This window comes from Chelonoidis abingdonii, chromosome 24, assembly GCF_003597395.2.
Source record: "Chelonoidis abingdonii isolate Lonesome George chromosome 24, CheloAbing_2.0, whole genome shotgun sequence".
NCBI classification, from domain to species: Eukaryota; Metazoa; Chordata; order Testudines; family Testudinidae; genus Chelonoidis; species Chelonoidis abingdonii.
This window is the reverse complement of record NC_133792.1, coordinates 14,952,615-14,977,315: the sequence shown is the minus strand read 5'-3', so window position 1 is coordinate 14,977,315 and position 24,701 is coordinate 14,952,615. Positions and strand designations below refer to the sequence as shown.

At 51.2% G+C, this 24,701-nt stretch overlaps 1 protein-coding gene across 1 annotated transcript in view; it reads right to left on the bottom strand.

Moving 5' to 3' along the window:
- HMCN2 (hemicentin 2) overlaps positions 1–24,701 on the bottom strand; it is a 115,526-nt gene that overhangs the window by 76,231 nt on the left and 14,594 nt on the right. Inside the window, exons 9-22 of the mRNA XM_032797657.2 lie at positions 24,526–24,670; positions 23,938–24,059; positions 23,421–23,693; positions 22,471–22,612; positions 21,102–21,229; positions 16,967–17,080; positions 16,318–16,467; positions 7,865–8,059; positions 6,822–6,917; positions 5,670–5,797; positions 4,799–4,943; positions 3,829–3,941; positions 3,174–3,333; positions 2,253–2,418 (exon numbers count right to left, since the gene is read on the bottom strand). Of these exons, the coding sequence (XP_032653548.1) occupies positions 2,253–2,418; positions 3,174–3,333; positions 3,829–3,941; positions 4,799–4,943; positions 5,670–5,797; positions 6,822–6,917; positions 7,865–8,059; positions 16,318–16,467; positions 16,967–17,080; positions 21,102–21,229; positions 22,471–22,612; positions 23,421–23,693; positions 23,938–24,059; positions 24,526–24,670 (2,077 nt within the window). The remainder of the gene's footprint in view (positions 1–2,252; positions 2,419–3,173; positions 3,334–3,828; positions 3,942–4,798; positions 4,944–5,669; positions 5,798–6,821; positions 6,918–7,864; positions 8,060–16,317; positions 16,468–16,966; positions 17,081–21,101; positions 21,230–22,470; positions 22,613–23,420; positions 23,694–23,937; positions 24,060–24,525; positions 24,671–24,701) is intronic.

Below are 24,701 nucleotides of genomic sequence, written 5' to 3'. Positions count from 1 at the left end.
AAATACACTGAAGATCACGAGGGGTTCAGGAGGGTTTCTACAAGCACCTCTGATAAACTGAGGAGACTGCGGGTGGCCAGATACTCTGCAGCCTTCTCTCCTCTGCACATCACTCTGTGACTTCTCCTTTGATCTCCAGGCTGATGCTGGGGCCCCCCGACCCCCCAGGATTCTCTGCAGCTTGCCATCCTCAATCAGATTTATTTCCTTTAAATGAAAGGCCCTACTCCACGCTGGAGCCAGGATTATACTCCGCTGATTTCAGTGGAGCTGACCCCACTTAGATCAGACCTGAATTGGGCCCCAAGCTGTTGCTGGGAGGAAAACAAAACTTGTCTATTTTTCACTTTAAGGCCCAGATAGTTCCATCCTATCAATTTAGTGCCTCAGCTCACCTGGTACTCACAGAAACAGACCCCAGGCAATCTCCAGCACAGCAGACACACAGGGATTATGGATGGCACAAGAGCATCAGTTATTCAAGGTTTAAAGCAAGGACTATGCCCAGGTCAGGACTCTCTTGTATGTTCCATGCAAGATCCTGGTACCAGGACAGCACAACCCTTGCACTTTTGCTAGCATGGGGAGCCCCCTCCTCTGAAGCATTCACTGGGTTTGCTTCCAGAGGCTCACAAGGGCCAGATCCATGCGCAAGCAACGGCTCCTCTCGTGAGCAGGGGATGCATTAGCTTGGACAACAAAAATCCTGCCGTGTGCTGAGTACCTTCAACCTCTCATGGGAGCCAGTGGGAGCTCCAATTTGGTGCTCAGCTCCCCCAACTGGGCCCTAAGATTGAAATACTTTGCAAGTAAGCCAGTGCCTTTGGTGTCGGTGTCTTTTGTCTTCAGAGAACGCCTCCTTCTCTGCATTTTGTAAAGAGCCAACCACTGAAAGAGCAGCGCTACAGCACCGAGGAGCTGGAGTGACACACAGTGTGTGTGAAGGAGGCTTTTCACTGCCATTTGGCCAGAGGATGATTGTGTATCAATTAAACCCCTGTTAAGAGCCATAAAACACATTTAGCAGGGATTAGCTGTGCAGTAGATCTGTCTGGAATACACCAGTGACCCTCAATAAAATACATTTCAACAGGCACTTGGCACCGATCCCCTCTTTAGCCAAGGTGGAGTTAAGCACATTCAGATCACATCACTCAATCTTTCCAGGTCTTGCCTTATTCCAAAAACATGCTTGGCTTTTTTTTTCAGCTTTGCTAACATCACTCCCTTGCTGCGCTACCTTAAGAAGTAACCATGACCACACCAGCCAAGAATGCACAAAAAGCCAGATGTGCTGAAGGACATGGACGGGAGAGCAGGACATGAAAAGCAGCCCTCTCCCCTACCACAAGCCAATGTGCAACTTAAGTCCCATACATTTCCTGGGGTGTGTGCACTTCAGCTTAACATGGGTTGAAAGCAGATGTTCCATCCAGACAGATGTTCAGATAAAGGGCTGCTAGGACGAATCCAAGAACTCACTCTGGTTCCTTTCAAGGGCTGTGCCAACTGCTGATTTCATCCTGAGGCGTCTGAGTCTGTGGGGTCACAGATTTCTCCAGCCAGGCACAGTCTAATCGCTGCTCCCAGCAACCCGCAAGGAAAGCATTCCTGCTACAACGATACTGAGCTGGTGAGACACGCCAGCTCTGGGGCCCTGCTCCATCGGCTGAGACCAGCCACTGTACCCAGTCCCTGAGCACTCCATGAATGTTAACAGGGCTCATGGCTTTGGCACTTTCACCATCTCCCACAGATGTCAAACGCTCTGTTATTATGAATCAAACAATGCCAACTGCACATCTTTATGCACCAGGGGACCCCTGCCCCTCTGTGCCAGGCAGGGAAACTGAGGCAATGTGCCAAGGCCGTAGGCTGAGCCAACAGTAAAAGCAAGGAATGGAACCTGGATCTCCTGCCTTCCACTTCCCCAGCTCTAACCACTAGACAACGTCCCCTTCCCATGAAAAACGTCAGACCGCTCGGCCACATCAGATCGCTTCCGGGGCCGAGCAGGCGTCACGTGCATTCGACAGACTTGCAGAAAGGGGCCGTTCTACTTCAGTCTCCCACCATAACTCCACTGAAGCTGGTGGAACGACAGCAGGGGTTAGTTTGGCCCGTAGCTGCAAATCTATTCTGTGTACGAAGAGTCCCAAGAGCTTAAGAAGGAAATAGATAAAGCTCAGGGACCTCCGAACAATGGGCCCATTGGGCTCTCCCAGCTTTCCGCTTTCTAGCCAGTTCCTTACCTTGCTGTGGTAAGAGGCAATGGCCGGGTTTCCTGAGTCCATATGACCAGTGGGGATGGTGATCCCTGAACTTCACAGGGCAGTGTCATTTCCTGCCCAACCACGGCGAAGATTCTTATTGGCCCCGTTGACTCACGTGAGCTGTTCCTGCTAATCCAGGGCTTAGCTGGGTTGGTGGGACAAAGAGAGGAAAGTGAGGCTGGTGTCCGGGCTGATGAGCTCTCAGGTTTTAAAGGCCTTTCCCGACCCAGTGAATTTAGCACCCGGGAAAGGTGCAGGGAGATGGGCTTCCATGGGGCTACTTCACTGCAGTCCTGCACTATGCACATGCAGAGCCGCTCAGGACAAATGCCAGCTGTATTACTGCCCAACCCAAGACCAGTGCCCCAGGCTACTAGCAATAAGAGACAGCCCCTGCCCCAAACAGCTGACACTCACAGACAAAAGGCAGAGTGGGGAGAAGGAGGCACAGAGAAGTGAAGTGACTTGCCCAGGGCCACACAGACAAGTCAGTTGCAGAGCTGGGAATACAATCCAGGTCTTCTGATTCCTAGAGCAGTGCCCTAGCCACTGCACCACGCTGCCCCTGCACGTTCTCTGGAAGCCCCCTGCACGGGGCAGTAGGAGCTCCGGGAACAGTGATACTCCCATGGGCTAGGCAGGGCTTATTGACAACTCCTAGAGAGAACTGGAGGCTCAGTCGCAAACAGGGAAGGGAAGGAAATGTTCACTGCAAGAGGGGAGTGTCTGTCTTTCTATCGGGGCTGAGAGGGCTTGGGAAGGGGGAGAGAGCTGGGAACAGGCTCAGTGAGTCCCAAGGCCCCTCTGCTGTCAGCCCAAGGCTCGCTGGTAGAGGGGGCCATTTTAACAGGCCACGTCCTTGGCTGGGTCTTCCCCAAGCAAGCAGAGAAGTGGACTCACTGTTGACAGAGAGCTGGATTTCCCGGCTGGCGGAGCCCCCCAGGTTGGTGGCCGTGCAGATGTAGACCCCCAAATCTCCAGCAGAGGGCAGGGGGATCAGGAGGCTCCCGTTGCTGGGGATGTGGTAGTGGGGGCTCCGGGAGGAAAGGAGCTCCAGTTCCTTTAAAGGAAAAGAACAAACAGCAGGGGCTCCGGAATTAACTGAGTCACCAGCCAGGGGTGGGGGGACTGGGGCGGAGGTAAACATGGGTGAGAGGAGCTAGATTGGTGCTTTTAACCCTTCTCCCGCTGGATTCCCTCGGGAGCATCCATCTTCACAATTCCTGGATGCTCTAGGATCTCAGCACTCTCCCCATTCCGGAAACATGGGGCAGCCTTAAGGCCAATCTCTCTGGCCCTGTCTGCACTGGGAAACGGCACTGTGTTAGCCACAACTCAGCACTCAGTGGGGACCTCAGGGTTCACCACAAACTGACACGGGTCAGTCCAGTCTGCACCAGGCAGTGAGCCGGGTGACGTGTTCTAACACACCCCTGCAGCAGCCAGCGGGCTGGGATTCCTTTGCCAATATACTGCCAAGAAAGAGTCATCCATCTGCCCTCTCCCGCCCTCCACACACACACACCTTGACCAAGCATTACAGCCTCCACCCTACCTTTGTCCAGGTAACAGTGGGGAAGGGAACTCCACTGGCATTGCACGGCAGGGTGACCACCACTCCCTCATTGGTGCTATAGAGGGCAGGACCAGGCTGAATGCTGGGCGGAACTGTAAGCGAGAGAAGCATCCTCCTTACTGCTTACCACCGACTGAGAACAGCGAGGCAGGGCCAGCGCTCAGGGCTTGATTTCCAAGTGCTCGGCACCCACAGCTGCAAGAGATCTCAGCTCCCACTCAGCCATCTAATTAAGGGCCAGATCTGCAAGCGCGCTCAGCAACCTGCGGCGACCCCAATGGCCTAGTTTTCAAGGGAGCCCAGGTCCTTTTGAAAAGCCTGTGCCAAGCCCTTCGGAAAAGCTGGCAACTTAGCTGAGAGCCAGCTTTTGAAAACAGCTCAGCTCTTCTGGCCAACATGACCAAATGGGAGATGAGCATTTTTGAAAATATCTAGCTGGGCCCTTCTGAGAATTCCAGCCTTAAAGTCACTGCTCGCTAGGCAGCTCCACCCATCTCAGAAACCCCCGCTTACATGTCCCCCCATGTCTGTGCCTTTCAGTCAGCACACCCAGGAGTTTTACTATGCAGCTGAAGTCTACTTGTCCAGAATCCAATTGCACTTGTGCAGGCCAGTCAGATGTCCCAGAGCTGCCAGATAATAGGAATTTTCCTAAATTACTTTGTCAACAACGTGCTGCCCTGGGGACTGACACTTGCTAAGGAAACCGGCTCCAACAGCACACATTTTTCTCGCCTGGAGAAAGCATTGTTGCTGCTTTCACTCCGTGGCAAGAGCCATGTCTCTTCCAAAAGGCACCATGGTTTTGTAGGCGCTCTGCAGGAAGCTGGCAGAGGAGGTGTGCACTCAACATCCACTGCGGCAGCTGCCTCAACACACTGTAACACAACAGCGTGCAAAGCGAGCAAACAGATGAGCAACGTGCAAAGCCCAGATCTAAACTGCTCACCATGGATGGCAAGAGTCACATTCTGCCTGCGAGAGCCAATGGCGTTAGTGACCACGCAGGTGTATTTCCCAGCATCCTCCTGGAAGGCCTGGTCTATATGGAAACTTCCATCTGTGCGTATGGAATGGCGGCTGCCCAGCGTGACCTGGGAACGGAGAGAAACCGTGAGTCAGGATTGATAGTCAGTTCAACGAGCATCACGTGCTTGTCCCTCTGCCTTTAGAAAATGTTTAAGGTCAGATCCCCAGCTAGTAAAAACTGGCATCGCTCCGTTGACTTCAACAGAGCTATGGCAGTTTGCACCAGCCAAGGATCTGCCCCCTCATGACAAACTGGAGAGAGCTCAGAGAAGAGAGACAATCACCGGGGGGAGATGAAAGGGCTCAGCAGGGGGAGACTGGTTCCGTGATGACATAGGGGAGATATTACAACAGATCCCCAGTCTCTGAAGAGGTAACTGTGGAGGAAGAGGAGTTATTTAGTGCAACCTGGAGGGACATAACTCATAGTAAAGGGGGAAATTAAGAAAGAAAAATTTAGGCTGAATACTAGGGCAAAGCTTCCTGACAGCGAGATCCACATGACAGTCTCCCAGGGAAGGGGTCCAAGTGGTGACATCTGGGGGTTGGCCAGGCTATTCTCCCAAATCTTTTCTATCTCTGACTTTGATTGTACCGTCAACCCGCTGAATAACACGATCACAGTGACATGACGCAGCACAACAAACGCTGTGCTAGTGTCAATAACAATCAGATTTCTCTACCAGGTTCCAGCAGCGCAAGGACTCTGCTGACCTGTGCATGACTCACCACCCTCCGCCCCACTTCCCCCTAGGCCAGCAAATCAAACAGACAGAGGACCAAGACCTCACCGGCTGCCCATCCTTTAGCCATTGTCGGTCTGGAAGAGGTTTCCCAACCAGGATTATGCATGGCAGTGAGACAGGCTGACCCTCATGGGCACGGATCACGGGGGGCCTGACAGCAATCTCTGGGGCAACTGGAGAAGGAAAAGGCTACGTTAAGTGGGGACAAACTGGCTTTAAGAAGCCAGGACAACAGTTCTGCTTCTTGGTGTGTTTTATAAATTAGCCTCCAGGATGAAAAATCATTAATATGAGCCTTGTCCAGCCTCTGAAAGCAAAACAGTTCTTGGTCACACAACTGCACGAGGTTCACCGTGCTGGCTGGATCGATGTGCCAGAACAGCTGCAGGGGCCAATACTCAGACCCAGGGTTTGGCCAGAGGTTAGTGCATCTATTTTGTCCTCATGCGGGTTCCTCACTGCCCTCTGCTGGGGGGAACTTTGGATCTGCAAGTGTATAAACCCGTTGGGTCTTCCCCTAAGCTATTCTACGGACATCTCAATTGTGAATGGTTGCACCCACTAGCGGCTGCATCCTACAGCCTATCAGATCTAATACTATTATGCATGTACAAATACACTGGCTTCACGTGTGATCATGTCCCCGACTAGTGGCTGGCCCGAGTGACTAACAGCCCAGTTATTCACAGCACAAGGAGTTAGTCTTTTAGCTCAAGTGGCACAGCCCTGTATTCGTGGTGCTGTGAAGGTCCAGTTCAATCCCTGCTGATGACATCCATGTATGCAGATGGGGGCTCATTGCCACACCTTACCACTAGGAATGGACCAGATCCACAACATTTCTATCTGGATCTCATTTCCCCCCAAAGATCAGATCTGGGAATTTGGTTTAGCCTAAACCTATCCACCTTGCCCAAGAGTGCGGGGGGCTGGCTGCATGATTTGGGGAAAAGGTCCATCTCTAGATACAGTATCATGAACCTAAACATCAAAGGGCCATTCCCTTTAGCCCCAGCCAGTGGGCACTGGAATTCCCAAGCTGCATTTTCCAAAGGAGCGACCAGTGGGGAACAAGAGTCATCCCCATCATTACAGACACGGACATAGGGACAGTCAGCGTCTGCGCCCTGGGCTTTAATTTGCTTTAGCAATGGCATAAGGCTTATAACAAATACTTCAAAAAGAAAGACTGTAAACCATGTCCGGTGACCGTGAGCTTGGCCTCAGCCTGGATCTTCCCAAATACATTCTGTGCTTCGCAGACATAGACGGCTTGGTCATCCAGTGACACACCTGGGCAGAGGGAGAGGAAAGGTCTGAGCAGACAATAGAGGGGCTCTGCCAGGTCTCTGAGCTCTGCCAGGGGGAAGAGCCCACGCCAGCAAACTGTGGGGCCACCTCAAAAACCATACCGCACCACCTAGCATTGTCACATACACCTGTCAAAGGTGAGTGGGACGTGGGCATGTGACAGCATGCTGGGGGTCTGACCCAGCACTCTAGTCACTACGGTATTAGTTTTCCTCCCCTCAAGAGTGGACTTCATTGGGAGATCGGTGCCCAATGGCTTAATTAGGCAGGAGGCTGATGAGCAAATGAGAACAATCAAGTTTATGTCCACCCGTATGTCACCACACGAGGCTGTACTGATGAATTGGTGGAGGGGACCTAATAAATAACACGCGGATGCTTATAAGCCTGGAAAGCATCTAGCCTGCTTGTGGTGGGCCAAAGGGTGGAGACGTTAGCCATGGCACAGGGTGTACCATGCTACCATGTCAGAACGGTAGCGCCTCACACTCCCTTTGCAAACGATGTGCAAGGCAATGGAGAAGCAGGGCCACTGGTTAAACAAGCTTGTGCAAAGCTAGTTGTGAAAGCGCAAACACCGGCGCACCTCGGAGTGCAGTTACCAAAGGATGCAAACACAAGGAACATGCCAAACCCATCAACTTCTTCATACAACAGAGCAACGGCATAAGATCGAGTCCAATTCCCCCCCCAAATGCTTATGTGTATACACAAGGTGACAACACACATGCAACACTGCACATGAGAAGAGTATACACATCTTTTGGCAGATAATACACAGAAATATGCCGCACACTCAGACATGTGTGCAGTGTGTATACACATCTAGATATGCATGCAACACCTGGCATGCACCCAGATGTGCACTAAGTGCTCGTGCCTACGCATACACCTGTACATGCGTGCACAAATGGTCCCGGTTCTCTTACTTTCCATAAAGAGTTCACCAGACTCCACAAGGCTGGAATTGCTGAGCAGACCAGGCTGGGCAGTGACAGCTTTGCCGTCCTGTCTGGACCACGAAATCAGCGGAGGGGGTTGTCCCTCAACGTGACATGCCAGACTGATGCTCTTCCCCATCTCCACAGACACGTCCTGCGGGCGTTCTGCAAACTGAGGGGCAGCTGAAAGAGAAAGCAGAGAAGAGTCTCAGATCCAGTCCTGATGCCAATTTAGCGCAATCTCTAAATGGGACAATCAGTTTCATTCTAAAGGGCACATAGGTAGGTCTTCTCTGTGCCGGAAGTTTCCCTTTCGGATCATATCCATTCCACATCCCAGCCCCGGAAGACGATCTATACCCCATTCCATTTTAAATAAGTTACTGACATTAAAAGAAGTTTCCAACAGGTGCAGAAATTTAAATACAGGTTTAGCTATAATGTATTTCACATGAGCTTACAACATCCAGCAGGACTCAACACCAAGATGCACTAGGGTGTGTGACAGACTCAAGTCAAAGGGTAGAAGGCCCAGTGCTTAGCATATGGACAGGATGACCTAATAAGTCCTGTTGTCTCTAACATCTGATCTTACTGATTAACACAATGACATGCATGGGTCCAACTCAGTCATGGTGGACAGGAGAGAAAGTATCTGGAACTTGGGTATTTCACCCTGTCTTTTAGTTCTAGGTCAGCACGTTCCTCTCTGCTGTTTTACATGCTGAGGATCTCTATTGAGATGGAGATATCTATAGACATGAACGGTCCTACCTTCACCATCTCCATTGACAGTGGTTGGCAGTACTAAACTCCTAGTCACCCTGGGACCTACCTGCCAAGATCTGAAAGCCAGTGATTTAACCAGTGCCACCCCCTTCAAACCTATTAGTTGCCAGATGCAGGTTGTGTTTTAACTTGTAACATGAAAAGAGGCAGGAACTTTGCCAGGGACACTCTGGCAAATGTGATCTTCCCTCTCCGGGGCTTTATTTTTCTTATAAAATAAATCAAGAATTGAAATCCCCAAGGAGCATGATGCAATTCCACATGGCTCTTAATAGCTGCCCTTTTAAAAAACAACAAAGAGCCTCAGACCCATAGGCTGTTTTCAGCTTGTCCATTTCCATTTACGTGGAGGGAGGCATCTAGCTGCAGCGGTGTCAGAAAGGCACCGGGGGAGATTGACACCCCGGTGCCCACTCATGATGGGAGTTAGTAAAGCTAGTTCAGAGCTCAGCTAAGAATATCTAAACAGCTTGAGACAAATGGAGGGGGGAGCAAATCACAGGAGCCAGAGGGGAAAAGACCCGGTTGGTCATTGAATCCACCCCGCAAGGCTCCACGGGGGTATTTCTCACAGGTTTGCTCAGCTCACAGATGGCCCAAGTGACAGGCTCCCAACACCTGCACGCAGGGCCAGCTTTAAGCCAGTTCCCCCGATTCCTCGGAATCGGGCCCCATGTCTGCGCCTAAGAGGGCCCTGCGCCTTAGGCGCCTTTTTAATATTTTTTTTTTTAACTCACTTGGTGGCGGGGGCAGTCTGCTCCGGGTCTTCGGTGGCATTTTGGCAGCAGGGGGTCCTTCAGTGCCGCGGAAGACCCGGAGCAGACCCCCGGCTGCTGAAGTGCCGCCGAAGCCCCAGATCACTGCCAGGTATTCAAATCGGGCCCTGCCATTCATAAAGCCGGCCATGCCCTCACAGGGAAATCCTCTCATATTGGCACCACTCTCTCCATTTCTCAGTCCTTCGCTCATCACTTTACTGGGATGGGACTGTGGGGGGGACGAGGGATAGTTTGAGGGAAAGGGACCCTTCATTTCCCCACAAGTTCACCTCCTAACTTGGCAGATACTGAGCTAGATACAGCAGGTCACAGGGTAACTAAGACAGCACGAGAACCAAGCAGCTTGCACCAGTCAGCCCGAGAGAGAGAAAGAAAGGGCTGCCCCAGAGTTAATCTGGGGCATCAGAGGCCTGATCCAAAGTCCTTTGGAGTCATTGGGGTCTCCCCCAGTAGACACAGGCCTAGGTTCTATGGGGACCACAGATGTTCTTCAAAGGCCACCCAGAGACACACTGCTCACTGTTCACCTCTGTCTCTCCCTGCGGGCCTGCTTTCCAGGCTGGCCGCCTGAGGCAGTCACTCAGATGGGCACCTGAGCCGGCTGGCTTTAGGGTTCTACACACCGGTTTGAGCGTCCCTAGATGGAGCTTGTTCATCCTGTCACAGGTGCCCATGTCTGAGAACTGCAAACCCTTCCCCTGTACCTCCACTTCTGCCCAGCGCGAGGGCAGAGTCCTGCGCTGCAACGCGCTCAGGTCCTGCTGCTGGGAAAGCCATGTCCTCTTGTTCCCCTGGGCCTCTCCACCAGCACAGAACAGTCTCAACACCTGGTCTGGGCAATTCCCACGCTGGGTCAACAGCTAACGTTACAGAATTCACCCCACTGCCTCCCTTTATAACGAGTCTAGCAGCTGCCTTGCTAGCACCATGCAGGACGGAGCCAGATACAGGAACCGAGTGCCGAGTGGGGTAGCCTGGTCAGGACAGTGTACACAACACACACACACCAGAGCTGGCTGCCTTTCTGACACCAGGACAGGCCCCCCAGCTTCTCCCCAGCACCAGAAGCCAGGCAGACAGCTCCTGTCCCTTCCCCTTCCTTCTTCCGGCTTGGGGAAACCTGGGCTCCCTCCATGGCCCTGCCAGGAGCTTTGCTCTTGATTATATTAGCATGTGGGAAGCAGTAGCTGGTCAGAAGAGTGTTTGAGGGAGGCCCACATCCCACCACACCTTTGGCTTTGAGCCCCTGCCACGTCGGCAAACATAGCAGGGGCCAGCCTGTTCAGAAGAGGTTGATTCCTTGTCTCGTGTATCCTTTTGGCGGCTGCTCCTCACTAAGCTGCATTATGTCTTTGTTCTGTTCTTGTGTGTCTGCGCAAACACACAAGATTTCTGAAAATCCCCAAACACACCCTGTCTTCTCCAAACCACAACAGCAGCTGCTGGGCTACTCGCATCCTCAATTCTTAGTGTGCCCCAAAGAGTGGGAGGCGACTTTTTTCACCATCAACATGCGGGGAGTCTCACTGGCAAATTCTTCCCTCCCAAGTCCCCCTCTTTCCCTCCCCAGGCTGGCAGGGGCCAGGCAGGCAGGCTGTGGAGACAGAGCTCACCTGCCCTAGACCTGCTAGAGCCAAGGCTGGACCCAGTCAAGTCCTGTTCTCACTACACACTTCACCGGTGCTGTAAGGGGCTCAGGGGACAACCATGTTGTAACCAGGTCTGACTGGGCTATAGCCCTAGCAAAGACATGGCTTCAGTCTCTGGGGTTAGGGAGTAGCTGGCTGATCTCAGAGCATTAATAACAGGATCCAGAGTGGCCCCTATCCAGGCCTCAGCAGTAATGGACGGAGGACGCAGTCCAAAACCTCATGGCCGAAGAGCGTTCAAGGAAGAACAAAGAATGGGTGGTGAGTGGGAAGAGACTCCTCCAAGATTTCCCAGAGCTCCCGCCCCACAGAAGTGGGGACAGAATTGGGAAATTCCTCCTGAAAGTATCACAACAACAGGAGTGAGAGTCACCCTCCCAGCAAAGCAGCGGGTCCAAGAACGCAGAGGCTGGGGGCTTTCCAACCCTCTCCCTCCCTACGGATTCCCGGGAGAGCACCTGCCCACCACTAGGAAGCACAAACTGCTCTGTGCCCCATTGTGTGGTGACACCACCATGCTCAGACCCAAGAGGCACAGGACTGAGCCGGGTCACACTGACGCAGAGGAGGAGAGGCTCCCTGACTAGTAAACAGAAGTGCCATACCTGCCTGGCTAGGCACTGAGCCTCCTCTCCCATGGAGGTGGCAACATGTCCTCTCATAAGAGCCAGAAGCTGGCATTCCCCACTGCTGCCCAGACAGTGACACAGCCACCAGGCTGGGGAAGCTGCTTTCATGCCTTAGCACTCAAATCTGCCTTTGCTGGCTTCGGCTACGCCTCTTGGCGCTTTTCCCTGTTCACTAGCTCCTCCCGGCCCCGGCTGCACTGGAGAACAGTAGAGAGCCAGCTGCGTTTCGGTCGCCCGAGCCAGCATGCCGTCAGCAGAGCAATTGGACCCCAGAGCCGGGTGCGTGGGGTGTGTTGGCTGGGACCCGCTGCCTGAGGAAATCCCACTCCGCTGCTGGCAACTGCTCTGCAATCTATACCAATGGGAACCGCAGCTGCTCTGCACTTGACCTAGGGGAACGGGCTGTGCAGAGGATCATCTTGTTTCAAAACAGCTCAGCCTCTGCATCCCCCCGAGAAAAGCCATGGGGCCTGGAGCCAACTGAGCCCACACCACTTTATGCGCAGTGAGGAGTTCCCCTCAGTCAGTCACCCCATTCATGCTAGTCGGGCCCCACCTGCTCTGTCCAGCAAGCTGGGGGCGGAAGGGACGAGCACAGATTTTGCAGCTGAGAAGTCCCAAGGTTTCATCTTGGCTTGGCCCCTAAACGAGAGTCTCTGAGCCTGAGCGGGTCTGCGTGACCCAGAGCAGGTCTCTCGCCTAATGACGTGAACCCACCACCAAGGACTGCCACATGGCTGGTGCTGCTCTCACTCCCAGAGCTAGTAACCAGCCTGTCTCCTCTGCTCCACTGGGCAGGGCGCCTCCTGTGCCTCCCCTCCCCACGCTGAACCCAGGGCAGATGCTCCAGTCCGTTTCTGCTCACCATGGTGCAGGGCTCAGTCCCATAAACCCCACTCAGACATTGGCCTCAGTGGCACTGCTGGCATGAGGGGCAGTCTGCAGGTGCGGACACAAAACCACTTGGCTGCAGAGTGTTGTATAGGATGGCTGGAAGGTCCTAGAGCTCCACAGAAAGACACAAAACTCCTATCTCCAGGCAGGGTGATGGGCTGAGACCTCCCTGTTCTGTGAGAGCAACGCACAATGGCACTGCAGCAGAAGTCAAGAAAACCAGTGCCGGATACAGCTAAATAGGGGAGAGAGATTTACCTGCATCCATTGCAAGGGTTGGAGATAACTGTGAGTGAATTTCAGTGGTGGCTTATTTGTGACAGCAGGATCTCTCGCCCCCCTGGAGGCAGACCCAGCTACACTTCAGAATCAGGCCCTTCCCTTCTGGACTAACCCCTTCCCCATTCCAGGTCAGAGCTAATCAGTATGCTGTCCTCTGGCTAGCTCTCACCAGGCTGTCTTGCCCCTTTCTGGAGCCGTGCCGTCGCCTGGGAATCCGCCCCTTTCCCACTTTTGCGCTACACATTTTTGACCATGAAACATTTTCAATTTCACCTACTCTGACCACAGCCAGAGACACATGCCTTCCTTTCTGTGTAATCACAGCACGTTCATACCACGTTCTTTCAAGCCTCCAGCCCTCCTGCATTCCGAGTGAAGAGGAGAATGACAGAAACATTGGCAGTAATGGGTCTCCTATAAAAGTATGACACTCTGGACCTCAAAGTAGCACCCTGGAACCCCCACTTTCACCACTGTCATATGATCATGACAGATTACATTTGTGGATGATACCAAACTGGGAGGGGTTGCAAGTGCTTTGGAGGGTACTATTAAAATTCAAAATGATCTGGACAAACTGGAGAAATGGTCTGAAGTAAATAGGATGAAATTCAATATGGACAAGTGCAAAGTGCTCCACTTAACAAGGAACAATCAGTTGCACACATACAAAATGGGAAATAACTGCCTAGGAAGGAGAACTGCGGAAAGGGATCGGGGGTCATAGTGGACCACAAGCTAAATATGAGCCACCGGTGTAACACTGTTGCAAAAAAAAGCAAACATCATTCTGGGCTGTATTAGCAGGAGTGTTGTAAGCAGGACACGAGAAGTAATTCTTCCGCTCTACTCCACGCTGATTAGGCTTCAACTGGAGTATTGTGTCCAGTTCTGGGTGCCACATTTCAGGAAAGATGTGGAAAAACTGGAGAAAGTCCAGAGAAGAGCAACAAAAATGATTAAAGTTCTAGAAAACAAGAGCTATGAGGGAAGATTGAAAAAAATGGGTTTGTTTAGTCTGGAGAAGAGAAGACTGAGAGGGGACAGGATAACAGTTTTCAAGTATGTAAAAAGTTGTTACAAGGAGGAGGAAGAAAAAATGTTTTTCTTAACCTCTGAAGATAGGACAAGAAGCAATGGGCTTAAATTGCAGCAAGGATGGTTTAGGTTAGACATTAGGGAAAACCTCCTAACTGTCAGGGTGGTTAAGCACTGGCATAAATTGCCTAGGGAGGTTGTGGGATCTCCATCATTGGAGATTTTTAAGAGCAGGTTAGACAATCACCTTTCAGGAATGGACTAGATAATTAATCCTGCCATGAGTGCTGGAGACTGGACTAGATAACCTCTCCAGTTCTATGATTATGATATGTTTCGTACAACGCATTCCTTGTGAGGTATTTTAAAAGTTTTGATCTGTTGAACCTCATTATCCTGTTGAATTGTATGTACTATCATTGCATGCATAGGTGCCGACTCTGTGGGTGCTTGGGGGCTGGAGCACCCATGAGGAAAACTTAATTGGTGCTCTGCACTCACTGGCAGCCAAGCTCCCCTCTCTCCCGCCCCACCTCCTACTCCCCGCCTGAGCGTGCCATGTCCCTGCTCCTCCGCCTACCTCTCAGAACTTCCCACCCAGCCACCACCAAACAGCTGTTTGGCAGCATTAGCATGCTCCGGGAGGGAGGGGGAAGGAGAGGGAATGTAGTGTGCTCAGGGGAGGAGGCAGGGAAGAGGTCGGGGTGGGAATTTGGGGAAGGGGTTGGAATGGAGGCAGGGCAGGGCGGGGCCTCATGGAAGGCATGGGGTGGGGGCGCAGCCAGGGGAAGAGGGGGGGGGTCAAGCACCCCCGAGAAAGAGGGGAAGTCAGCGCCTACGATTGCATGTGACGTTATGAAGTGTTGCTATCTGTGTTATTGAAATTCATTGGGAGGTTGGGAGATGCACACAGCTTGCCTTTCAGTAGGGACAGAGGAGAAACGATCACTGGCCAGTCAGGCATCCGTGGCCCATCAAGAAGAATCCACTATCCCAGAGACTCCACAGAGAAAGCACCTACCCAGTGAGGGCAGCCTAACCTCCGCAGCAAGGATCCTTCTAGTAGCTACAAGAAAGTATAAAAGAGGAACAGTGACATCATCGCTTGACCTCTCTCCTCCCCCATCTCAACACCTGGAAGATCATCTGGAAGACAAAGACTTTGAACTGGGGAGATTAGTCCAGGCTGACAGGCAGTTCAGTCTGTGTATTGAGAACTGTGAGCTGCCTGTAACATCTATTAGGGTGAAAGACAGCTTCAGATCCTGTTTAGTTTGTTAGAGTTTAGACGGCATTTCTGTTTTTATTTCTTAGGCAACCAACTTTGATCTTGATGCCTGCTACTTATAATTGGCAGTCTGGGTCTTCGGCAGCATTTCAGCAGCAGGGGGCCCTGCAGTGCTGCCGGACCGCCGCCATGTGAGTACAAGCGCCGCAGCTCCCCTGCTTTGCCCCAGACCCCCTGAATCCTCTGGGCAGCCCTGGCTCTCCAGGGCAGGGAGTTCCTCTCCCTGGGAGTCTGTACAGGGCCTGGCACAACAGGACCTCCCGCTACTGCAGTAAAACAACTGTTTGGAAGAGAAGTGAAGTGCAGTCCCTGAGCATACGAGGACGCGATCCCTTTACACTCTACGTGACGCTAGAGGTGTCCCACATCCTGGCCCTCTCGCAGCTTGAGCACTTACTTTACCTGCCCAAATCCACCCTGCAATTTCAAATGGACGCAGCCTTCTTCTTCAATTCCCGCCCCAAGGTGTCATGCATTACTAGAAAGCCCCCTACAGTTTCACGGTCAGACTCTTCGCCCCCGTAGCTAGAACTCCTGCCAGATAGCACAGGGCTGGTTGCCGCGTTTCCACCCTAGAAAAGGCTGCATTCCAGTGGTGCAGTGAGTGAAGGGACCTTGGTTGTGTTGAACATCCAGAACTAAATCCTGTCCTCACTTAGGCCCTGGAAAGCCCCACAGACTTCACTGTGGGTGCAGAGCTCAAGGGCAGGGTGAAATCCAGAGTCTGGAAAGAACTAGGCTGGCTGCTATAAACCTCAGTTGTTACTGACGGGAGCAGAGAGAGTAACAGGGCAGAGAGTGGAGGTATCAGTGAGTAGCTCAGAGTGCAGAACTGGGCCATTCCAGTCTAAACTCCTGTGAATTCTCTCATCGAGAGACAAGGTGGATGAGGTAATATCTATCTTTTATTACACTAACTTCTACTGGGCCAATAAAAGATACTACCTCACCCATCTGGTCTCTCTAATATCCTGCGACCGACATGGCTACAACAACACTGCATACATCCCAGTGGAGTGGGTCATTTGCCACAGTTAGCAGCTTTTTCTTGAATAATCTGAAAGAGCCCAAATCTTTATAAGTCAAGACTTACAGCCAACTTGCAGCAGGATGCCATCAAAGGAGACCCCCGCCTCACTGACGGCCTCGCAGATGTACTCTCCTGAATCCTCCTCCTGCACTGCCTGGAGCCGCAGGACTGCCCGATGGGCACCTGGCGGAGAAGATGCCACTTCCTCTTCCCCTAGCCAAGGAAAGATACTGAACGTCAAACCTTTATTCCTCACTGCCTTAGCACCTCAGAGCCCCTTCCTGCCATCTCTTGTCATCAATGGGCAAATCTTCAAAGGGATGGAGAGTTAGTTTGTTTGGATACAGAACCTGAGCCTGCAAAATTGAGCTGGAAATATTGCAGGAAGGTTCTTTCTCCTGCCAAGGGGATTTCCTGTATTCATTGCCAGGGCAGGCTAAGACGGGGCATCCCAAACACAGAATGGTCCAAGCAGCAGGTGCAATGCAGTGCAGAATGGACTGCTGCTGGCTAGCAGGGTGGAGAGAGGTTCGAGGTCTCAGGAGCGAGAAGATGGCTAGCCAGGTGAAGCTGTGAAGTGGAGTCCATCGGCAGGAAAGGGATAATGGACTGGGAGGTGCAATCTGTCTGTGTTAAGAGTAGGGGGGTAGTTAATATGCCCCTACCCCCCCAAAACTGTCGCACAGCTCACTTGAGTCAATTCCAGCCCTACCTTTGTACCATATGATCTGGGGATGGGGTACCCCAGAAACGTGGCACTCCAGCATCGCATCTTCTCCCAGCAGGGCCTGCACAACAGGACTCACCGCAGCGACATGGGGAGATTCTGTATCCAAGACACACACAAAAAGGCTCCAAATTTATTCCACTCTGGAAAGCACTTCATGAGCATGCACAAGATACCCCAGAAACACCATGGCCCCGGAGGAGAGACATCTATGGGGATGAAGCACCGGCCTGGGAGCCCCCACACCCACCCAGCACTCCAAGGGCAAATGCCTATGGGAAACTGTTCTGCAGAGATGCAATGCAGTGCTTGGTAACAAACCGCAGCTCCCACAGTCTCACATAACCAGAGGATACCACACACCAGTAGGCTTGCTGAAGGTCCTCACCTAACGATGAGAACTCATTCTTGATGCTACAACGAATCTTTCTTTTCCCTTGCCCGTCTGTTTAACATATGATTCCCCCAAGCTGCCCCAGCTCTGGTTTATGCCACTAATTCATTTTGCCAGACACTATTTACAAGGTGCACATTTCATGCTAGCCACTTCACAGGTGGGTTTGAAGGCAAGATCCTGAAGGTCACACAAACATGCATTATTGTTACAGCAGTGCCCGGGGCCCAATGAAGGCCCCATTGTGCCAGGCGCTGTACAGCACATGGTGAGAGGCAGCCCCTTTCCCAGAAAGCCTATAGTCTAAATAGGCAAGACAAAGGATGGGAGAAAGGAAGGATTATTATTAGGGTGGTTGATTAATTGCAGTTAACTCACAAAAAATTTATTGCAACTAACCGCACTGTTAAACAATCGGCTACCAATCGAAATTTATTCAATATTTTGGATGCTTTCTATATTTTCAGATATTGGTTTCTATTACAACACAGAATACAAAGTGTACACTGCTCACTTTATATTATTTTTATTACAAATATTTGTACTGTAAAAATGACAAACAAAAGAAACAGTCTTTTTCAATTCACCTCATACAAGTACAGTCAGGGCCGGCTTTAGGCCGATTCGCTGATTCCCCGGAATCAGGCCCCATGCCTAAGAGGGTCCCGTGCTGGCGCCTTTTTAATTTTTACTCACCTGGTAGCGCTCCAGGCCTTCGGTAGCATTTTGGTGGATGGTCCCTGAGCCACTGAAGACCCGGAGCGAGTGAAGGACCCGCTGCCGAAATTCCGCGGAAGACCTGGAGCGAGTAAAGGACCCGCCGCCAAAGTGCCGCGGAAGACCTGGAGCGAGTAAAGGACCCGCCGCTGAAGTGCCGCGGAAGATCCAGAGCAAGTGAAGGACCCCCCACCGAAGTGCCGCGGAAGACCCAGAGCGAGTGATGGACCCGCCACCGAAGTGCTGCGGAAGACCCAGAGCGAGTGACGGACCCGCCACTGAAGTGCCGCAGAAGATTCGGAGCAAGTGAAGGACCCGCCGCCGAAATGCCGTGGAAGATCCAGAGCAAGTGAAGGACCCGCCGCCGAAGTGCTGCGGAAGACCCAGAGTGAGTGACGGACCCACCGCCAAAGTGCCGCGGAAGATCCGGAGCAAGTGAAGGACCCGCCGCCAAGTGCCGCGGAAGGTCCGGAGCAAGTGAAGGACCCGCCGCCAAGTGCCGCGGAAGGTCCGGAGCAAGTGAAGGACCCGCCGTCAAGTGCCGCGGAAGGTCCGGAGTGAGGGAAGGACCCACTGCCAAAGTGCTGCTGAAGACCCAGAACGAGTGAAGGAGCCGCCACCGAAGTGCCGCGAAAGGTCCAGAGTGAGTGAAGGACCCACTGCCAAAGTGCTGCTGAAGACCCAGAGCACCGCCGGGTGAGTACGAATTGGGCCCCGCACTTGCTAAAGTCGGCCCTGAGTACTGTAGCGCAATCTCTTTATTGTGAAAGTGTAACTTCAGATGTAGATTTTTTTGCTACATAACTGCACTCAAAAACAAAACAACATAAAACTTTAGAGCCTAAAAGTCCACGCAGTCCTACTTCTTGCTCAGCCAATCGCTCAGACAAACAAGTTTGGTTACAATTTGCAGGAGATAATGCTGCCCTCTTCTTGTTTACAGTGTCACCTGAAAGTGAGAACAGGCATTCTCATGGCAGTGTTGTAGCTGGCAGTGCAAGATATTTACATGCCAGATGAGCTAAAGATTCATATGTCCCTTCATGCTTCAATCCCCATTCCAGGGGACATGAGTCCATGCTGATGACAGGTTCTCCTTGATAACGATCCAAAGCAGTGCAGACTGATGCATGTTCATTTTCATCGTCTGAGTCAGATGCCATCAGCAGAAGATTCATTTTCTATTTTGGTAGTTTGGGTTCTTTAGTTTCCACATCGTAGTGTTGCTCTTTTAAGACTTTTGAAACCATGCTCCACACCTTGTCCCTCTCAGATTTTGAACAGCACTTCAGATTCTTAAACCTGGGGTCAAGTGCTGTAGCTATTTTTAGAAATCTCACGTTGGTACCTTCTTTACATTTTGTCAAATCTGCTGCGAGAGTGTTTTAAATCGAACATGTGCTGGGCAGTCATCCAAGAATGTTATAATTTGAAATATACAGCAGAATGCAGGTAAAACAGAACAGGAGACATACAGTTCTCCCCCAAGGAGTTCAGTCACAAATTTAATTAATGCATTATTTTTTTAATGAGCATCATCAGCATGGAAACATGTCCTCTGGAATGGTGACCAGAGCATGAAGGCACATATGAATGTTTAGCATGTCTGGCATGTAAAATACCTTGCAATGCCATCTACAAAAGTGCCGTGCAAATGCCTGTTCTCACTTTCAGGTGATACTGTATTTCAGCAGTATCTCCCATAAACGTAAACAGAAGTGTTTGTTTTATCAGTTGGCTGAACAAGAAGTAGGACTGAGTGGACTTGTAGGCTCTAAAGTTTTACACTGTTTTATTTTTGAGTGCAGTTATTTTTTGTACATAATTCTACATTTGTAAGTTCAACTTTCATGACAAAGAGACTGCACTACAGTACTTGTATTAGGTGAACTGAAAAATACTATTTCTTTTGTTTTTTTGCAGTGTTACATCCTGATGTTGTAATCTGTTTCTTGTTTGGTATTTCCTAGCTAGTGAGACTCTGGGCCAGCCAGAATGGTGCTTCAGGATTGTTATCAGGGAGGTGTTCTGGAAACTTGCATTTCTGATCTTATCTTTCTGTAACAGATAAAAATGTGTGCTGAAATTTTCCTGGGAAAATCATTTGCTTAGAAATATCCCAGGAAAAAGCAGGGTGCTTGAGAAATGCTGCGGAGGGAGCAGTAGTGTTGAGTTATTATTGTAACACACTGTTATTGATCATCCTCAGGGCCCCAGTTTCTTGAGCCAACACAGGGGCTGAAGTGAGAATGAAGGTAACATGGAAGGTAACAAGGTGGGTTATAAATCAGAGGGAGGTTCCGAACAGAGAGCCTGATGATGAGGGTGGAGTGTAACCTCTTTAACAAGGCACTTGACACAAAGTTCAAGAGTCTGATCATGCATCCACCTAAGGAAAACACCAAGCATTCAAACCAGCTGTGTCCGGTCTACAGTACAGAGGAGGGGAGAGGACAGGGACGAGGGAACCATAAGACACAACAGAAAGGTTAATCTTAACTAGACCGTGAAACCAGAAAACATCATCAGCGTTTTGCTGGGTAGCTCTCTGCTCACACCGCTTTGTTCCTGAAGGTGATGCCTTTAATGCTCAGTAAGACCTTCCGGTTCTTCCTACAAGCCCCTGGGAGAGTAAGTAACCCCAGGTAAGGGTATCCACCATTGCAGGCCTCCCCTGGGACTTTGTTAACGATGGCCACGATCCAAAGCCCATTGGCATGAATGGATCAGGCCCCAGAGGAGTATTGCAAGCATCCGCCTGTAGCAAAGTGATCCCAAGGCCAGTGGTCTTACCATAGTCCTCTGCAGAGGCCCTGTTCTCTAGTGCCTTCTCCAATGCGTTTGTATAGCTCCTGGCACAGAAGAGTCCTGTCCATGAATGGACCTCCTGCGCACCCCCACAATACAAAAAATATTAATAACACCCTTCCTGGGTAAGGGCCTGATCCAACGTCAATGGAGTCTTCCCAATGGAGATTCTGCATTAGGGCAAGCTACAGAAGCTGGTACCTGTGTACTGTAGGATTACTATCTGCTCATCCCATCCAATCCGACTGGCAGTAAAGCAGCTATAATTTCCAGCATCCTCAGGGACAGCCTCCTTGATTATCAGGGTGCCCTGAGCATCTATAAAAAACCTGGATCAAGAAAGAAAAGAACAGGGGTGGGGGGAAGGTCACCATGAAAACAAAGCTCAGAAAAAAGAAAATAGAGCATGACTTGCCCTAAAAAATCTCTGAGCGCTTTTCCCAAATAAAAAGTTAAAAGGGGAATTCACAGCTCAAGTTTGGCCCTTACGGAAAAAAGGAACAGATGGATCAGCTACAGCAGAAACGAGGCCTAACAACTAAAGCGAATGTTTCCATTAATAAGAAAAAAAACGATCAGAAAGTTTTTTTACTTTTTTGGTTTTCTGCAATTAAAGAAAAAAACACACCAAAAAAAATGTGCAGTACAGTGTTTGTAGCCTAAATATTTGCAAGGTGGCACTAGTGGGATGAGCCAGAAAGTGAAATTTATCAGAAACTGATAATAAATAAAGGTTACAAGTAAGTTTATTTCCATTGTTCCTCTCCCCCTGCTGCAAAAAAGTGCTACAGAGCATGAAAAGTCAGTTTGATTTTAACACGCTTTCACAGCCTCCGCAACGTCAAGTGTTATTAGCAGCAGAGATAAGGAAGCATGTTTTTTTAAAATGTATTAATTGTAACTAGACAGAGTCCTTCTAATCTCTGATGTGCGGTTCATATCATTTCTTGCAGTTTCCCCCTTTTTCCCTTTATCAGCCCTCTCCAGGCACATGAACCACCATAAATCCTTCTCTGCTTTCCTGGGGGGACTCATTTAATATCCACCCCCAAAAGAAGCAGCACCACACAGTGAGCAGGATGAAGAGAACAAACATGACTCAGCAAACTCCTCCCAGAGTGGAAATCCCTCTTTAGCCCAGGCACAGATAGTCGGGGGGTGCAGCCCGGCCCCTCCAGCATTGCAACAGTCACCAGGAGACAAACTCCTCCATTTCATGATGGCAAGGCCTGGCCTAGACTAAACACCTCAGCATCAAACCCCTATCATGGAAACTGGCCACACCACTGCTGCCCCCAGCCCCTTTACACACAGGAGGCTGATGTGTAGCGTAGCCTGGGCTGCAGCCACGTTTTGTAACCTGGCTAGAAGCTTTGGTCTGACCGAGTCGGCTGCCACCAGCAGGAGGACTGGAAACAGCAAGAAAAGCCTTGTACCCAATATATTTTGGTTTGCATGGGGTGGATAAGGTGCCCCCTTTCCCTCCTCCGCCCCAGCGTCATGAGTCTCAGGCTGCTCTGCATCGAAGCCCAGGAGCAAAGCAGCCGAGGCTCTGATCTGGTAACATTACCTGCTGTCCTTTTCCAGGTCACGGTCCCATCGTTTCCAGGAGATTCGGGGCGCAGGGTGGCCCAGCGCCGTGCAGTTGAGCCTCACCTCCCCACCCCTGGTGAACGACTGCGAGCTTGTGGCAACCCTTCCTCGAGGCGCCTCTACACACAGAGAAACACAACATGTCAGATACCAGTCACCTGCTCCCAACTCCAGAGGCCCAGTTCCCAGCTCTCCCCCTCCTGCCGCAGAAGGGGCACACAGAGCTGGCGGAAGGCGGCAATGGAACAGCAGCTGAGAGCAGTGAAACTGGGCTTGTGGAACGGCGATGTTCCTCAGATCCAGCCTTGCCTTTGGTGGGGCTACGGGCCATATGTAGCTGCTCCCTCCAGCCAAACAACTGAATGAGAGGAGCAGTGTAGTGAAGTGGTCATTCTAGGGTTAACTGGGTTACTCAGCGCAGTAGGGGGTGCAGCCATGCTCCACCCCTCCCTTATGTCCTGTTTAGTCAGTGGGAATATTCCCCCTATCTCTCTTGGCATGCAGTTAAATAAAGCAGCAAGTTCCCAGCCTGCAGTCCTGCCAGTAGGCCGATCTATGGCTTGGGGAGCTTGCGGAGGAAGCAGGGGTCCCAGAAGAGCAGAGACTCAAAGAGATGCTTGCTTTGCTGATCCATCAAGCCAGCTCTGATATCCGTGATGAGTGACTTTCACAAAGCAGTTGGGATGCTGCCTCCTGCACTGCTTCTGCTCATATAAACCCCTACAGGATGACACAGACCTTTTAAAATAGGCCCTGTAAGACTCTTGGATCTGCCTGCAATTCCTGCTTTTCTGTCACATGCCCTGGAAAAGCAACAGGTACATTCCTGCCCTTCAGCTCAGACTCTAAGGGATTTCAGTCTCAGCCAAGGACAGGTAATCATCTCGAGATAAGGCTCAGATACTGCATGGAGACAGGACAGCTTACCCTGAACAAAGAGCCAGATGGAAGCATGAGCTGTCCCATGGCCATTGCTTGCAGTGCATTCGTACCGGCCACCATCATCCAATTGAACGCTGACAATCTCCAGCGAGAGGTTCCGCAGGACTCTCACCCATCCCTCATCCGGCTGCAGCACCTTCCCATCCCGGCTCCAGGTCAGATTGTAAGCAACGTCTCCTGACACTGGGCAAGACATGATCACTCCTTCTCCCGGCAATGCAGTGATGTTCCCGGGGGGCACCAGGTACAGAGGCAGCTCTGCATGGAGGGAAGCAAACAGTGAGGTCCAATTATCCAGGCTGCCGAGCCTCCATGTACCCCACTGGAGTCACTCCCAAACTCTATCATGCAGAGGCCTCTAACACTGAAGTGCTGTGCTGAGCTTGACCATTAAATATTTGAAGCAAAGCCCAGGGGCGGAGTCCTCACTGCAGCATGCTCTGTGGGTGGTTGGGTGAGGCTGTCACCTGCCTGAGAGCCCATCGCACGTCCCCGGACTGACCTGTGACAGAGAGGTAGCTGCGAGCTCGCGCTGCTCCGGCTTTGCTAACGGCTGTGCACTCATAAAAACCTTCATCGCTTCTGGAAACCACGGGGATCTCCCAGCTGCTGGTCCCAGAATCCCTGGGGAAACAAACCAAAGAACCCCCATGAGACTGGAGAGAAAGCTCCTCTTTCAGCACTGGCTGAGATTTTCACAAGCAATTCACCATTTATGGTGCCTTAATTGTGGAGAGCCTCACTGGAGGCACCTTCAAGGGGGCAGATTGCCTAAAAGCAGATACTCAGCCGTTTTTGACAACAGGGCCAACACTGGGATTTTTCCTAAAATCTCCCCCTGTGCAGCAGTGACAGGGGCACTTGCATAGACAGAATGCTCAGGGGTTTATCTTGCATAGACAGAGTACAATATTATGCCATGGAGCAAATACCTTCCTGTCCTCCAAGCTAGACATCATTTTGTGCCCTGGAGCATGAGGATTGCTAGCCCTTGTAATTAATATCCTGGCCAGAGCTACCTATGTGACTAATGTAGGCTTGGGGAAATTTACCAAGTAACTGATTTACTGCAGTAGAGCCTGAGACTTACGTGAAAAGTTGATCCTTTCCGAGCATCTCCCCACCACGGCTGAGCTTCAGTCGGAAGGGGATGTCGCTCTGGGCAGAGCAGCTGATCAGCAGTGACTGATTGTGATAAGCCTGGATTTTACTGGGCATGTTGACTTTGGGTAGAACTGGGCAGTGGGGACAGGCATGGGGTAAAAA